At 45.8% G+C, this 15,673-nt stretch overlaps 1 protein-coding gene across 1 annotated transcript in view; it reads left to right on the top strand.

Annotated features, from left to right (window-relative positions):
• LOC129695907 (adhesion G-protein coupled receptor V1-like) overlaps window positions 1–15,673 on the top strand; it is a 491,758-nt gene that overhangs the window by 395,044 nt on the left and 81,041 nt on the right. Inside the window, exon 85 of the mRNA XM_055633356.1 lies at window positions 2,129–2,307. Within this exon, the coding sequence (XP_055489331.1) occupies window positions 2,129–2,307 (179 nt within the window). The remainder of the gene's footprint in view (window positions 1–2,128; window positions 2,308–15,673) is intronic.

The raw sequence follows: 15,673 nt of genomic DNA, 5'->3' as shown, positions 1-15,673 counted from the left end.
TGACAGGATATGTCTCAGCCTGGTATGGCAACTGTGCTGCTTTTGACAGCCTGAGCCAGCACAGATTGGTGAACTCAGCTCAGGGTGTGTAACAGGCACATCACATGAGAGTCAAGAGTGTTTTATTTGTCATATGTCCCGGATGGGATAATGAAATTCTTACTTGCGGCAGCACAACACAAACATAGTACATAACGGGGGGAAGAGAAAACATACAGTGCAATAATAATATAGTCTTTTGCAGTTCAGAGCTCAGAGCTTATTCATTGTTGTTCTTGACACCCTGATGGCTGTAGGGAAGAAGCTGTTCCTGAACCCGGACGTTACAGTTTTCCGGCTCCTGTACCTTCTTCCTGATGGCAATGGTGAAATGAGTGTGTTGCCAGGGTGGTGTGGGTCTTTGATGATTTTAGCTGGATTTTTGAGGCAGCGACTACGATTGATCCCTTCGACGGTGGGAAGATCAAAGCCGGTGATGGACTGGGCAGTGGTCACAATGTTTTGCAGTCTTTTCCGTTCCTGGACGTTCAAGTTGCCAAACCAGGCCACGATGCAACCAGTCAAAATGCTCTCTACCGTACACCTGTAGAAATTTAGGAGAATCCTCTTGGACATGCCGAATCTCCGTAATATTCTCAGGAAGTAGAGTCGCTGATGTGCCTTCTTTACAATTGCATCAGTGTGCTGGGTCCAGGAAAGATCTTTGGAAATATGCACGCCCAGGAAATTGAAGTTTTTGACCCTTTCCACCATCGTCCCATTAATGTGAACAGGATTGTGGGTCCTCATCCTTCCCCTACCAAAGTCCACAATCAGTTCCTTGGACTTACTGATGTTGAGAGGGAGGTTGTTGCGCTGGCACTATTCGATCAGTCGGTCGATCTCACTTCTACACTCTGACTCATCCCCATCTGCGATTCATCCAACAACAGTGGTGTCGTCAGCAAACTTGATGATGGAGTTCGCACTATGTCCGGCTACGCAGTCATGAGTATAGAGTGAGTACAGCAGGGGGCTGAGCACGCAGTCTTGAGGTCCCTCCATCCATTCCATTCTCATGGTGCGTTGCATAATGAAAGCTGAAAGCATCGTTAGGGATTCAATGATACTTTATTGTCACACGTACCTAGGTACAGTTAAATGCTTTGTTTTGCATACAACCCGATAAAATCATGTGGCATTCCCTTCGCCGCCGTTGTACAGGGTCTTGGTGAGACCACACCTGGAGTATTGCGTACAGTTTTGGTCTCCAAATCTGAGGAAGGACATTATTGCCATAGAGGGAGTGCAGAGAAGGTTCACCAGACTGATTCCTGGGATGTCAGGACTGTCTTATGAAGAAAGACTGGATAGACTTGGTTTATACTCTCTAGAATATAGGAGATTGAGAGGGGATCTTATAGAAACTTACAAAATTCTTAAGGGGTTGGACAGGCTAGATGCAGGAAGATTGTTCCCGATGTTGGGGAAGTCCAGGACAAGGGGTCACAGCTTAAGGATAAGGGGGAAATCCTTTAAAACCGAGATGAGAAGAACCTTTTTCACACAGAGAGTGGTGAATCTCTGGAACTCTCTGCCGCAGAGGGTAGTCGAGGCCAGTTCATTGGCTATATTTAAGAGGGAGTTAGATGTGGCCCTTGTGGCTAAGGGGATCAGAGGGTATGGAGAGAAGGCAGGTACGGGATACTGAGTTGGATGATCAGCCATGATCATATTGAATGGCGGTGCAGGCTCGAAGGGCCGAATGGCCTACTCCTGCACCTAATTTCTATGTTTCTATGTTTCTTCGAAAATTGCTCTGGTTATTCTGCTAAGACAAGTCTCATATCTTCAAGATGTAGCATCTCAGTAGTATTTATTCTTGTTTCTATCATTATGCATTCTGTATATGCTGAGCTTCATGCAAACCAAGAAATTCATTGCATCCTGTATACAAGCCAATGAACTAATCTGAATCTGATATGCTGGCACAATAATTTATAGATTTTTATTGTAGTTATGATCACTATAGTGGAAGCTACTTTATGTTTGATAAAACACATTGTAAAATTGTAATTATTTTGTGTGGTGGCAATGTGTACCTAGCTGGATCAGTACACTAGCAAACTATTGCTTTTCTTCCCTTTAGTCTGTCAATTTCTGGAAGGTGTTAGTGATGAACGATGAACACACAGACCGGCACTACCTGCTCTTCTTTGCTCTGAGTTGGGGTTTACCTGCTTTTGTCGTGGCTCTGCTTGTAATTATCCTACGAGGGGCTTATAACTGGAGCATGCAAGAAGTCTACGGTACCATACATGGCGACGTGTAAGTATAGTACGTCACCAGTTCAGTTTAGTTTATTGCCACATGTGCCAAGGTACAGTGAAAAGCTTTTGTTGCGTGCTAACCAGCCAGCGAAAAGACAGAACATGATTGCAATCGGGCCATTCACAGTGTACAGATGCACGATAAGGAAATTACCTATACTGCAAGGCAAAGCCAGGATTCGACGTGGTTGGTCTTTGGGTGTCGGGACTTGGAGTATGGACAGATCTGAGAGGTGTTTAAGAAGATCATCGTCAAAGTAAGACATGTTGCTGTAGGAGTAGAGATTTAAGAGTGTGGAGCAATTGGAACACGTGATTGTAAATCTGTTTCCATGGCGAGCACGTAAATAGTCACCTGGGTTGGGCGCCATCTTGGAAGCAAAAAATGAATGACTAACCCTGTTGACATATTGCAAAGCCGTCTTATAGTTTGACTATTAAATGTATTTGTCAGATTTTCATTTACTTGCCTATCTTGAATATGTGAAGCAAACATAAATAAGAAATATTTTGGTGATACTTAAGCCTTTATATTTCATGCTCAAAGAATGTCTGTGATGCAGCAGAGCTTCCAACATGAAGCATACATTGTAGTCTTGGCTTCAACATGAAGTTTTGGTCAGACCTGATTGTGATTTTTTGAAGTGGAACAAGGTGCAGGTGGTTTTTGGCAGTATTAGAATTAGGCCAAGTAGCTATTTATGTGAATTGGTAAAGAATTACCCACTTCCTGTTTGTACTTTAGCATTCATTAGCTGCATCAAATCAGCATTAATTTTGCCTGTCCCCCTTGCACTCCCTCCCCCCACAGCCCCGTGTACAAACATAGTAAACACACACGCACTTCCTTTCTAATGACATTTTCCATTTGATAATTCCGGTGCAAGGAAATTTGAGTATTTCACAAGAGTTGAAAGGAATAACTAGCTCAAAAAGAAGATGTTGTCATCTTATGGGTGGTCAAGTTTACCATTTAGAAAAGCTATTCATCAGAAGTGTTTTTTTTAACCAAAGCTTCAGCATAAACAATGACATAAGATGAAGACAGACTTACCAGCTATTCTCTGAATAAGATGATTTATGCTGGAGTCGTGCAATATAAATGAGATGGAATATGAGATAAAAGATGGAATAACAGCTTTGTTTCTTATTCCGACAATGATTTTGTGGTTCATTGCTTGCTCAATAAGTGCAAATTTATACAGTGAGGTCGAGGAATTGGACTGCAATATTGTTTCTTGTGAGCTGTTGGATCTCCCAAGTCCCTGGAATTGTGGATAGGGTGAGATTCAATTTCTAGGTACTTCATGTTATCTAAGTCTTCAAAATAACAACGAAAAAACATCATCCCAACTGAAGTTGTTCCACCTGTCACTGGACGATAAGGAGGGATAAAGGCAGCTTTTAGGCAGGCAGACCTTAGACTTAAACAAGGATTTGGAAGAGAATTGAGGTTCCGCTGAATAAACCAGTTTGCTGGAAGTAATTGACACCATCGCTGGCTGCTGCTGTAGCAAATACTTTGCCATAGAAAAGCAAGCTACTGGCCTTAGAGTGGATACAAAAGTTGTTATGCATCTCCCGTCTCCATATTAAAACACATTTCATCAGGGTAATGCTCCAGCCCCTAGCTCTCCAGTCTTGTCTTTCTACATCTGATCTCGTGTCAATTTTCCATCAACCACAATCTCTCGACTACAATACCAATCTCCAGAGTCCTTGAACTGGAAGCTTATCTTTGCCATTAGAAGACTCAAATTTCCATTACCTTCTCTTTCTGGCATTTGTTTGGGGGTGAGGTGGTTTCTTAATAACCACAGCTGCCCATACCCTAGTTAACATAGACACAAAATGCAGGAGTAACTCAGTTGGTTAAGCAGCATCTCTGGAGAGAAGGAGTAGATAGATGACTGAAAGCATTTATTGTCCATCTCTAACTCCCTTTCTGCTTTTGTGACCCAAAGCGTCACCTATTCCTCTTTTCCAGAGATGCTGCTTGACCAGTTGAGTTACGCTGGCAGTTTTTGTCTTCAGTGTAAACCAGCATCTACAGTTCTGCAATTAACTTCCTACACAATTTATCTACTCATTAAAGACAGGTTTAGGCTTATTATTGTCACCGAGGTACAGTGAAAAGCTTTGTTTTGCACACTATCCAAATAGATCAGATAAATAGTTCAAATAAGTTCAAATTCAAGTACAATCGATAGTCACAGTCAAGTCAAGTCACATTTATTTATATAGCACATTTAAAAAACAACTCTCGTTGGCCAAAGTGCTTTACATTTGTTATAAGAATAGTATAACCAAACAAACTACATACATATATACATGTAGCCCTCGCTCAGTGGACGTCAGGAAAGGCTTGGGAGTATAGATAAGATTTTAGGCTTGACTTAAAAGAGTCGATGGAGGGGGCAGTTCTGATGGGAAGGGGGATGCTGTTCCACAGTCTAGGAGCTGCAACCACAAAGGCGTGGTTGCCCCTAAGCTTATGCTTAGACCGCGGGATATTCAGCAGCCCCAAGTCGGCCGATCTTAGGGGCCTGGAGGTGGAGTGGTGGGTGAGAAGACTTTTAATGTAAGAGGGGGCAAGCCCATTGAGGGCTTTGTAGACGTAGAGGAGGATCTTGAAATGTATACGGAACCGCACAGGGAGCCAGTGGAGAGAGGCCAGGATCGGGGTGATGTGGTCCCTTTTTCGGGTGCCCATTAGGAGTCTCACTGAGGTGTTTTGGACCAGTTGCAGGCGGGACAGGGAAGATTGGCTGATGCCAGTGTAAAGGGAGTTGCAGTAATCTAGGCAGGAGGAGATAAAGCTTTTCCCACTGAGAGTAGGGAAGATTCAAACAAGGGGACATGACTTGAGAATTAAGGGACTGAAGTTTAGGGGTAACATGAGGGGGAACTTCTTTACTCAGACAGTGGTGGCTGTGTGGAATGAGCTTCCAGTGAAGGTGGTGGAGGCAGGTTCGTTTTATCATTTAAAAATAAATTGGATAGTTATATGGACGGGAAGGGAATGGAAGGTTATGGTCTGAGCGCAGGTATATGGGACTAGGGGAGAATATGTGTTCAGCACGGACTAGAAGGGTCGAGATGGCCTGTTTCCGTGCTGTAATTGTTATATGGTTATAAATGTGTGGATGATCTTTTCGAGGTCATCGATAGAGCTAAGGGGAAGATACAGAGTACAAAGGGGAGATCCAGAGTAAATGGCATCTCCCAAGTTATCGCTCCCACATTGAGTACCATATTTGTATGCCATCAAAGCAATACTATTGTCTTTTGTTGAAGTTTGTGTGTTGTAGTTACTATTTCGGACCTGGAAACAAAGCTGATTTTTTTTTTCCACCAGAGTGTATTGAGATTAATATTATAATTGTTTATGCTGCCGTGACTGAGATGTAATGAATTTAACACAGATCAAGAGTCAAGTCTGGACTTACCAGCATAGTTTTGGATAATCAGAATTTAAAAAATATATAAACATGACCTTTCTGGAGAATAACAACTCTGGATGTCCCGCATAATCTGTGGCATTTCCCTGTCCAAATTCCCCTGTTCAAATTGCAGGAACATATTCTTTACATCATTCTTGAGAAATGCTGTCAGTACAACTTCCACTGTGAATCAGTTAGCTTAAACATCGCAAGGAGTTTTCAGATGTAAAATGAAGGAACCTTACAGGGTAATCTCCACATAAATGTCCACAACAAGCCATGTTGCTTCACCATTATCATCTCTATATAACCATATACAGGCGCACAACCTTTTATCCGAAGTTCCAAATAACGAAAACCTCCGAATAGCGGACATTTTTTCGGTCCTTGAAGAAAGGTCCTTGAAAACGTTCACCGAGGGCGGCCCGCAGAGGTGACAGCGGAACCTCCGGTCGGTCCTCGAAGAAAGGGGAACTAAATCCCCATTCATAAAAGAGAAGGTGAGGGTATATTGCGCGGGAGAGTTAATAATTGACAATCTGCTGCTGCCTGCCCGCTGAGTTAAAAAGTTCCCACGGTAGACTCACGATACACGTGTATCGTGAGTCTTGCGTGGGAACTTTTTAACTCAGCGGGCAGGCAGCAGCAGATTGTCGCTCCCTTCAGTTTCACCCCACCTACACCCCTCTGCTTCCCGGCCATGTGTGTGACCCCTTCCCTCCCCTCTCCAGCTCCCTGCCCATTGCACCGGCGCGGGGGCTTTGCATTGTCTTCACGTCGGCGATGTCAGCAAGTCAGTGCCAGTCACCGGAGATGTCAGGACCAATGGGACACCGACCCCCAGGCCCACTGCAAGCACGGAGATCCCAGAGACCCACAGCCAGCAGCAGCCCAGCCCCATTCCAACTCCAGAGGAACACGCTCCCCGTAGGGTCAGAAGCTGATGGTGTGTAAGGTACGTCTTGGTCTTGGGGTTGCAGATGAGGGGGCGCAGCTCGGGCTGTGACATCTCTGGCCACCCCCCTGTACAGGAGCTGAGACTGGGAACTGTACCGCCCTTGCAGGTGAGCAGGAGAGTGGGGTTGTTTGCAGTTGCAGAGGGAGGGGTCAAGGGCGGCACAGTTCACAGTCTCAGCTCCTGTCCAGGGGGGTGGCCGGAGACGTCAGGACCAACGGGACACCGACTGCAAGCACGGAGATCCCAGAGACTCACAGCCAGCAGCAACTCTAGCCCAGTCCCGCTCCAACTCCACAGGAACCCGGGTTGCTGATGAGGGGGCGCAGCTCGGACTGTGGGCGAACTGCCACTTGTCGCTGTAGCGGCGCATCGGGGAGCCGGTTCCTGTTGGTCCTGACGTCTACGGCCACATCCCTGGACAGGAGCTGAGAGACGTCAGGACCACCAGAAGCCGCTCCCCGATGGGCCGCTACGGCGACAAGTGGCATTTCGCCCACAGCCCGAGCTGCGCCCCCTCATCGGGACCGACCCCCAGGCCCACTGCAAGCACGGAGATCCCAGATCAGCAACTCCAGCCCAGCCCCACTCCAACTCCAGAGGAACATGCAGGGGCAGAAGCTGATGGTGTGCAAGGTACGTCTTGTTCTTGGGGTGGCGGAGCTCGGGCTGTGGGCGAACTGCCACTTGTCGCCGTAGCGGCCCATCGGGGAGCGGATTCCTCTGGAGTTGGAGGCGGAGGGGGGTATTGTGCTGTTTGATGGCCCCCTGCTATCCCAGGGACAGGGAGACACAGCGGCTTTTGAGAATGGTGGGCAATCACTTCCAAAGTTCTGCCCACACAGTCAGTACACCTCTCCTACACTTGTCTCCCGCACTAAGATCATCTCGCAGAGAATGATCCCAGCCTATCCCTCCCTATTCTCTCCTATTCTGCAAGAAAAAACTACATTGAAGACTCAAACTCGCGATCGAGTAACTGCCGGGATCTAGGCGCAAACTCGCAACCTTGCGGATATGAGCCGAGCACTCTACCACTGAGCCAGCCGTTAAAATCTACGCTAAAAATCTTCCATTCCGAAAGCCGAAAAATTCTGAATTACAAAAAGTGTCTGGTCCCAAGGCTTTCGGATAAAAGGTTATGCACCTGTATAACCATATATCTCTGTTTCTTCATTAACAAACTAACAAAGTGACACAAGGCCCAACAGTTTTAAATTGGGAAAACCAAAATTAGCTTTCACAATTCATCATCATGCAGCACAGAAACAGACCTCTTGGTCCACCACGACCATACTAACAATCAAGAGTTTTCCCATTTTCTAGCATTTGGTCCATAACCTTACCTGCCAATGGTGCTTTAGAGACACTCAACATTGCAAGAGTACCTGCTTCAACCATCTACTCAGGCAATGCATTCCAGATTCCATCCACTCCATTGTTGAAAAAAAAGATTATTTCTCAAATCATATTCAAACATCTTACTTCTTTCCCTAGACATATACCCTCTAATTTTAGTTGCCTCTGCTATTGGCAAAAGCTTATTATGCTATGTTACATATGTCCCTTGTAAATTTGTATATATCAATCAGGTTCCCTCTCAGCCTCCCCCGTGACAGGGAAAACAAACGCAGCCCATCTCATCTCTCTACATAATTGAAATACCTCATCTCAGGCAACATGGTGGTGTCATGGTACACCAGTCATTGAAAGTAAGCATGCAGGTGCAGCAGGCAGTGAAGAAAGCAAATTGTATGTTGGCATTCATAGCAAAAAGGATTTGAGTATAGGAGCAGGGAGGTTCTACTGCAGTTGTACAGGGTCTTGGTGAGACCAGACCTGAAATATTTTTGGCCTCCTAATCTGAGGAAAGAGATGCTTGCCATAGAGGGAGTACAGAGAAGGTTCACCAGACTGATTCCTGGGATGGCAGGACTTTCATATGAAGAAAGACTGGATAGACTAGGCTTGTACTCACTAGAATTTAGAAGGTTGAGGGGGATCTTATAGAAACTTACAAAATTCTTAAGGGTTTGGACAGGCTAGATGCAGGAAGATTGTTCCCGATGTTGGGGAAGTCCTGAACAAGGGGTCACAGTTTAAGAATAAGGGGGAAGTCTTTTAGGACTGAGATGAGAAAAACTGTTTTCACACAGAGAGTGGTGAATCTGGGGAATTCTCTGCCACAGAAGGCAGTCGAGGCCAGTTCATTGGCTATATTCAAGATGTGGCCCTTGTGGCTAAAGGGATCAGGGGGTATGGAGAGAAGGCAGGTACAGGATACTGAGTTGGATGATCAGCCATGATCATATTGAATGGCGGTGCAGGCTCGAAGGGCCGAATGGCCTACTCCTGCACCTATTTTCTATGTTTCTAAATCTCCTCGATGCCAATGCACTCATGCACTTTAGTGTGACGACCAAGACTGTACACGATATTCCAGCTGTGGGCTAAACTCAAAATGTTATAATGTTTAGTGTAGAGATACAGTGTGGAAACAGGCCCTTGGCCCACTGAGTCCGTGTCGACCAGCGGTTCCCCGTACACTAGTACTATCCTACACACTAGGGACAATTTACAATCTTTACCAAAAACAATTAACCTGTCTTTTGAGTGTGAGAAGAAACCGGAGCATCCAGCGAAAACCCACATTGTCACTGGGTGAACGTACAAACTCTGTATAGACAGCACCTGTAATCAGGATTGATCCCGACATCGTGCGGGGCTCCAAAAATCTTGCACTGTCCGAAAATCCCGTGCGACAACGGCCTGTCGGCCAGCAGCCGTATTGGCGCCGTACGCAGCGTCTCGACATCGTACGCATCGTCTTGACGCCTTATGCAGCATCTTGATGGTGTACGCCTAGCACGTGGCGTCACCGCCCGGCATGCCGTTGCGTGATGATGTCACTGCCCGACGCCGTGCGACGTCCAAATTCAGTCGGCCCGCCTCCTGCCCAGCTGATTGGTGAGTATGATGTCGGGACCAGCCACGCACAACTCCATACGCTTCCGCGGTTGGAATTGTGACCGGCCCCGCGAGGCCGTACGCCTCAAGCCACCACGTTTGGTCGAGCTAGACGCATGCAAACGCATGCTGGTGGGACAGGCCATTAACTCTACCACGGCGCCGCCATGCTGCCTGTCAACAGTTATACTAGACTCTGCATAATGATTACATATCTGATGTTCCTGACTCTATTCCTAAACAGTTTGCCCTATATTCTCAGCAATTTTGTCACTCAGGCAATGTCAGATTACTTCATAGTTATCACATTGGTGTCGTTTCACACTGGTGTGCACAAATTGCTTGCAACACAAGAGTGTCTATAAAAGCAGTAGAAGGCAGCTCACTGACACCTTCTTGAAGCCAGTTCAGGGATGGACAAGAAATGCTTTGAAAGCCAGATTTGAAAAAAATGAAACAAAATGGAAAAGCTGCATATTAAAAAATAGTGAAATATGTGAAATTTTGTGCCCTCGAGTCCAGAAAGGTTTGAAAAATCCAAAAGTTGCAATGAGGGAGTCTTTTTTTAAAATACACCTTATTTTACACTTTGAAATCTTTTTATGCTCGATGCATAGCCGAGTCAGGCATTAATCACCATGCTACTATATATCCATGTCCTCAGTTCTTCCGTTACAGTGGGATTTCTTATAATGTTGGAGTCTATTACACATTGTTGCTCTGATGTCATTCTCCCAAGGTCACACTGAGCTGTCGTGGTGAAGAACCCTTGAAATGTTTCAATACTTACTGTGATCAGCGCAGAGCTGGGCCTAAACCACATGTAAGTTGCAATGCGGACAAAAATATCCAAGCAGTTAATGACTGTGGTGGTTTGAATACTAATCATCTGGTCCAACTGGTGGCAACAAGAAAATGTTGCCACATTCACTGAGGCCAGCAGTTGGGAAAACCAGCTTGGCCTTGATAAACGGCATGCTTATTAGCTTTCACCACTGCAACACTATCATTCTGGAGACCCACAACACCAGGATGGCATGAAAGCAATTTGTTCACAAACTAATACAGCATGATGGTGCAACAGTTGTGTTGCTGCATTGCAGGGTTGAATCCTGAAGGGCCTGTCCCACGAGCAGGCGACTCCAAGCGGCAAGCGCGACCTAAAGGGCCTGTCCCACGAGCATGCGCAAGCGCGGCCGAACCAGAAGCGGGGGCCGCGCGGAGGTTGAGTGAGTGACATGAAGTTTGAGCGAAGTCCGCGGGAAGATCACGCGTGACGTACGGCGTCGAGGCGGTGCGTACGCCGTTGAGATGGCTGCGGGCCGGCAGGCCGTTGCCGCGCGGAATTGTTGAACACGGTCAGTTTTTCGGAGCCCCGCGCGATGTCGGGACCAGCTCCGCACAACTCCATAAGGCTCTGGCGATCGAAGTGGGACCGGCCCCGCGAGGCCGTACGGCTCAAGCGACCACGTTAGGTCGCGCTTGCCGCATGGAGTCGCATGCTCGTGGGACAGGCCCTTGACTAAGTGTGCTGTCTGTGCGGAGTTTGTACATTCTCCTCGGTGACCTGTGTGGGTTTTCTCCAGGTGCTCCGGTTTCCTCCAACACTCTAAAGTCATCCAGGTTTGTAGGCTAGTTGGCTTTGATAAAAATCGTCCCGCGTGTGTGTGTGTAGGATTGCGGTAGTGTACGGGGATCGCCGGTCGGCACAGACTCGGTGGGCCGAAGGGCCTGATTCCGCGCTGTATTTCTAAAACTAAAATAAAAAGTCAAGCATAGAAACAGACCTTTGGGACCACTGTGCTAATACCACCCATCGTGCCTGCCTATACTAATCCCACCTGGCTATAATAATGCAATCATTTCATGTCTCGCTATACCCAGGTCATTTGACTACTCATCCAGATCGCTCTTAAATGTTATCACTATTTTTCAACCACCTACTCCAGCAACTAAATCGAGATACCAACTACTTTCAAAGTGAAAAATGTAGCCCTCAACCTATTGGAAGAAGCAATGAATATTGAAGCCGACTCACAAAAATTAATATCTTATTTATATAATAGTATTCTAAATATAGACCTACCATCGACAGAGGTACTTAGAGAAGAGTGGGAACGGGAATTAATGATAAAAATTACGAAGGTTAAATGGGAAAAATACCTGATATATATTCACAAATGTTCAATTAATGTAAGACATAATCTAATCCAATTTAAAATTGTGCATAGATGGGTTTTAAAGGATTTCCCCCTTATCCTTAAGCTGTGACCCCTTGTCATGGACTTCCCTAACATCGGGAACAATCTTCCTGCATCTAGCCTGTCCAACCCCTTAAGAATTTTGTAAGTTTCTATAAGATCCCCTCTCAATCTCCTAAATTCTAGAGAGTATAAACCAAGCCTATCCAGTCTTTCTTCATAAGACAGTCCTGACATCCCAGGAATCAGTCTGGTGAACCTTCTCTGCACTCCCTCTATGGCAATAATTGAGAATTCCATGAACTTGTATGAAGGCAATTTGGTATTATTGAGCATGTAATTAGTTGGGTTTTGCCTTGTAATTTGGAGCATTTTTAGAGGGCATCATTATTTTTATTTATTTATTGTCACCTGTACCGAGGTACTGTGAAAAGCTTTTTTGTAGTGTATTGTCCAGTCAGCGGGAAGATTATGCATGATTATAATCGAGCTGTCCACAGTGTACAGATACAGTATAAATGCAAAATAGATACAAAGACAAAGAAAGATTAATTTGAGAAAGAGAAAGAAGGTATAAAAGTAACATTTTGCCTTTTTTTAAACATCTCTACCATTTAAATGCATTGAGGATAAGATTTCACAAATGCAATAATTGATTTTTGGTGCCAGAGATTTTGTGGTCAATAACATTTATCACATTGTTAAAAGGTAACTTGACTTATAATCAGGCCATAACTTTCAGTGGTTTGTTCAACTTGTGACCAGCATGCAAATATAGCAACCTCGTGTTAGTCCGTGCAAGTCAAAGGGAAACCCAACTGTCTCAGGCCATCTCTGTGCAATTTTGAAATATTTGAGTTCAATGGGGGCATTTCTCCTATGGTTGAGGTTCATGATCATTTGTTCATAAATAATAATAATAATAATAATAATAATAATAATAATAATAATAATAATAATACATTATACTTATGGGCGCCTTTCAAGGACTCTCAATGACACCTTACAAAATTTAGTAAACAGATTACAAAACATGTAAGCGGAATGAAACAAAACAAAAAAATAACAACAAAAAAAAAAAAAAAAAAAATAGTAAAGACATCAACAATACACAATTCAAAGACACAATTCAAAGACACAATTCAAAGAGAGAGCAGCGGCAGCTAATCGCGCCAGCGTTCACTCTCCCTTCCGGCAGCCATCTTGGAAACGGAACAATAAGAATCTTTAACATAAAGAACATCCCCCCACAATGGTTCCCATTATGAGGGAAGGCACAAAGTCCAGCCCCCAACCCCAGTTCACCCATAGTCGGGCCTATTGAGGCCTCCACAGTTGCCTCTACGGAGGCCCGATGTTCCAGGCCGTTCTCGCCGGGTGGTGGTGCTCTGGCGTCGGGAGAATCCTCACAGCGGCTTGGGAACCCTGGAATGGCCGATTCCTTACCGGAGACCGCAGCTTCCGAAGCCGACAAGGCAGCGCCGGTTGGAGCTCCACCAGTGGCGATCTCATCGAGAGATCCCAGGCTCCCGATGTTAAAGACAACGCTGCCACCCGCAGCTGCCCGCTCCACAGACCCGCAGCTCCGCGATGTTATTCTCGGTGGTCTCAGCTCACCAGAGCTCCAGCGCGGCGACCCAGGCAAGGCATCGCCCACTCCGCTCCGCTCCGCGATAGCGCTCCAGCTCTGTGCCGCCACCGAGGCCGAGGTGCTGGGCAATCCCACAGGAAAACGCCGCTCCAAGCCCGCTGGTAGGCCACGAGGACGGGTCGACGGTGCAGCCCGGAGAAAAGCTGCCTCGCCGACCAGGTAGGGACCTAGAAAGTAGTTTCCCTAACCCTCCCCCCCCCTCCCCCCACATAAAAAAGTCTAGACCTCCTAAAAACAAAACACATAACTCACAAAAAATTAAGGAAAAGAGTGAAAAAGACGGACAGCTGCTGGCTAGGCAGCCGTGCCCCAAGATGGCGCCCCCTCCAGTAAATAACAGCTCAACTATTCATCTCCCTGTTATTCTCATAGCAAACTTTGGCCTATTATCATTTTGAGTGGGGTGTAGATATCCTACTGCAGAAGGGCAATTTCAGAAAATGGACAGCTTTGAAATTAGTACCAGCGAAAATAATTGTAAACAAAAAAAAACCTGACATTTGCCTATATGGAATCAGACAAGACTTTTACAACCAAAATGAATACAATGAAGGAGTTGAAAGTGGGTACCTGTAGTCTAGGTTGGTTTATTGATACCTGTAATCTGGGTTGGTTTGTCGGTACTGTAATCCGGGATGAAGGACAATGAAGGACTTGGATGAACCTGATACGTATTGATAATATCAAATTCATCATCTTTGGTGCCCATATTTAACTCACTTCACTGGTTTGGCCCTTATGTCCAGCTGCGCCAGTTATTTACAGCCTTGGTCACTATATTGATTCCCAGTTAAAATCCCTATTTCCACTGCACCGTAAATTGTGTCTTTGTGGGCCATCACACATACTGTCTGCTACATCACCCATCATGTTCCCTGCTAGAGACCCCATCATGAAAATCTGAAATGCAAACAAAAAATGGTGGAAATATCTAGCAGGTCAGACAGAAACAATGAAAGAAAGAGTAAAGGTCCTGTCCCACCAGCATGCGATTGCATGCGTCTAGCGCGACTAAACGTGGTGGCTTGAGGCGTACGGCCCCGCGGGGCCGGTCCCACTTCCAACCGTGGAGCCGTCTGGAGTTGTGCGGGGCTGGTCCCGACATCATACTCACCAATCAGCTGGGCAGGACTGAATTTGGACGTCGCATGGCGTCGGGCGGTTACGTAATCACGCAACGGCACGCCGGGCGGTGACGTCATCGCTCAACGCCACGCGCTGGGCGTACGCCATCAAGACTCTGTGTATGGCGTCGAGGCGCTGTGTATGCCCGTTGTGGCGCTGTGTACGGCCTCAATGTGGCTGCGGGCCGAAAGGCCGTTGCTGCATGGAATGTTTGGACAGTGTCAGTTTTTCGGAGCCCCGCACAATGTCGGGACCAGCCCCGCACAGCTCCATGCGGCTCCGCCGATCGAAGTGGGACTGCCTCGCGAGGCCGTACGGCTCAAGCGACCACGTTAGGTAGCCCTCGCCGCATGCTCGTGGGACAGGTCCTTTAATAATCCAGATTCATGATCCTTTGTCAGGTTTGACCTGGTCTTACCTTTATTTTGTTCTTCAGCTGCATTGCTTGAAGACTTTCAGTAGCTCAACGTTTCACATTTAAAGAAATGCACAAAATGTTCTTCCTCTGGTGAACCGCCCATGCTCACCACTGACAGCACTTTAAGTTCAATCTTAGCTTTGTTAATACCCTATTTCAACTTCCTGCGAGTTGCGAGGCACACCCTAAACAAATGTGGCTCTCCATGTCCTTATGCATTTAAATGTCATTATGTTAAGACTTTGGAGATCAGCCAAAACTGTGTCGCCATCCTTAACCAGATTAAAGATTTCAGATTAAAATCTTTAATCAGACTTTATCTTGCACTAAATGTTGTACTCTTCACCCTTTAACATTTCTGATACATTATGAAAAATCTCAAATAATTTTCATGTTCGGAACTTAGTTGAAAAGTCTAAAAAAGGAAACAAAAGTTGAAACTCCTAAGGAGGCTTAAAACTAATCAAAAATATTTAATCCAAAAAAAGAATTGAAAAATAAAATAAAATTACATCCCAGATACATGAATCTATTGAATGCAGGGGGAAGGTGTTCATGGCTCTAAATGCTGGGAATTGGCAACAACTTTGTTGGGACCCAAGAC

Source organism: Leucoraja erinacea, chromosome 3 (genome assembly GCF_028641065.1).
Source record: "Leucoraja erinacea ecotype New England chromosome 3, Leri_hhj_1, whole genome shotgun sequence".
NCBI classification, from domain to species: Eukaryota; Metazoa; Chordata; class Chondrichthyes; order Rajiformes; family Rajidae; genus Leucoraja; species Leucoraja erinaceus.
Note: the sequence above shows the minus strand (reverse complement) of the source record. Positions and strands in the feature narration are given on the sequence as shown.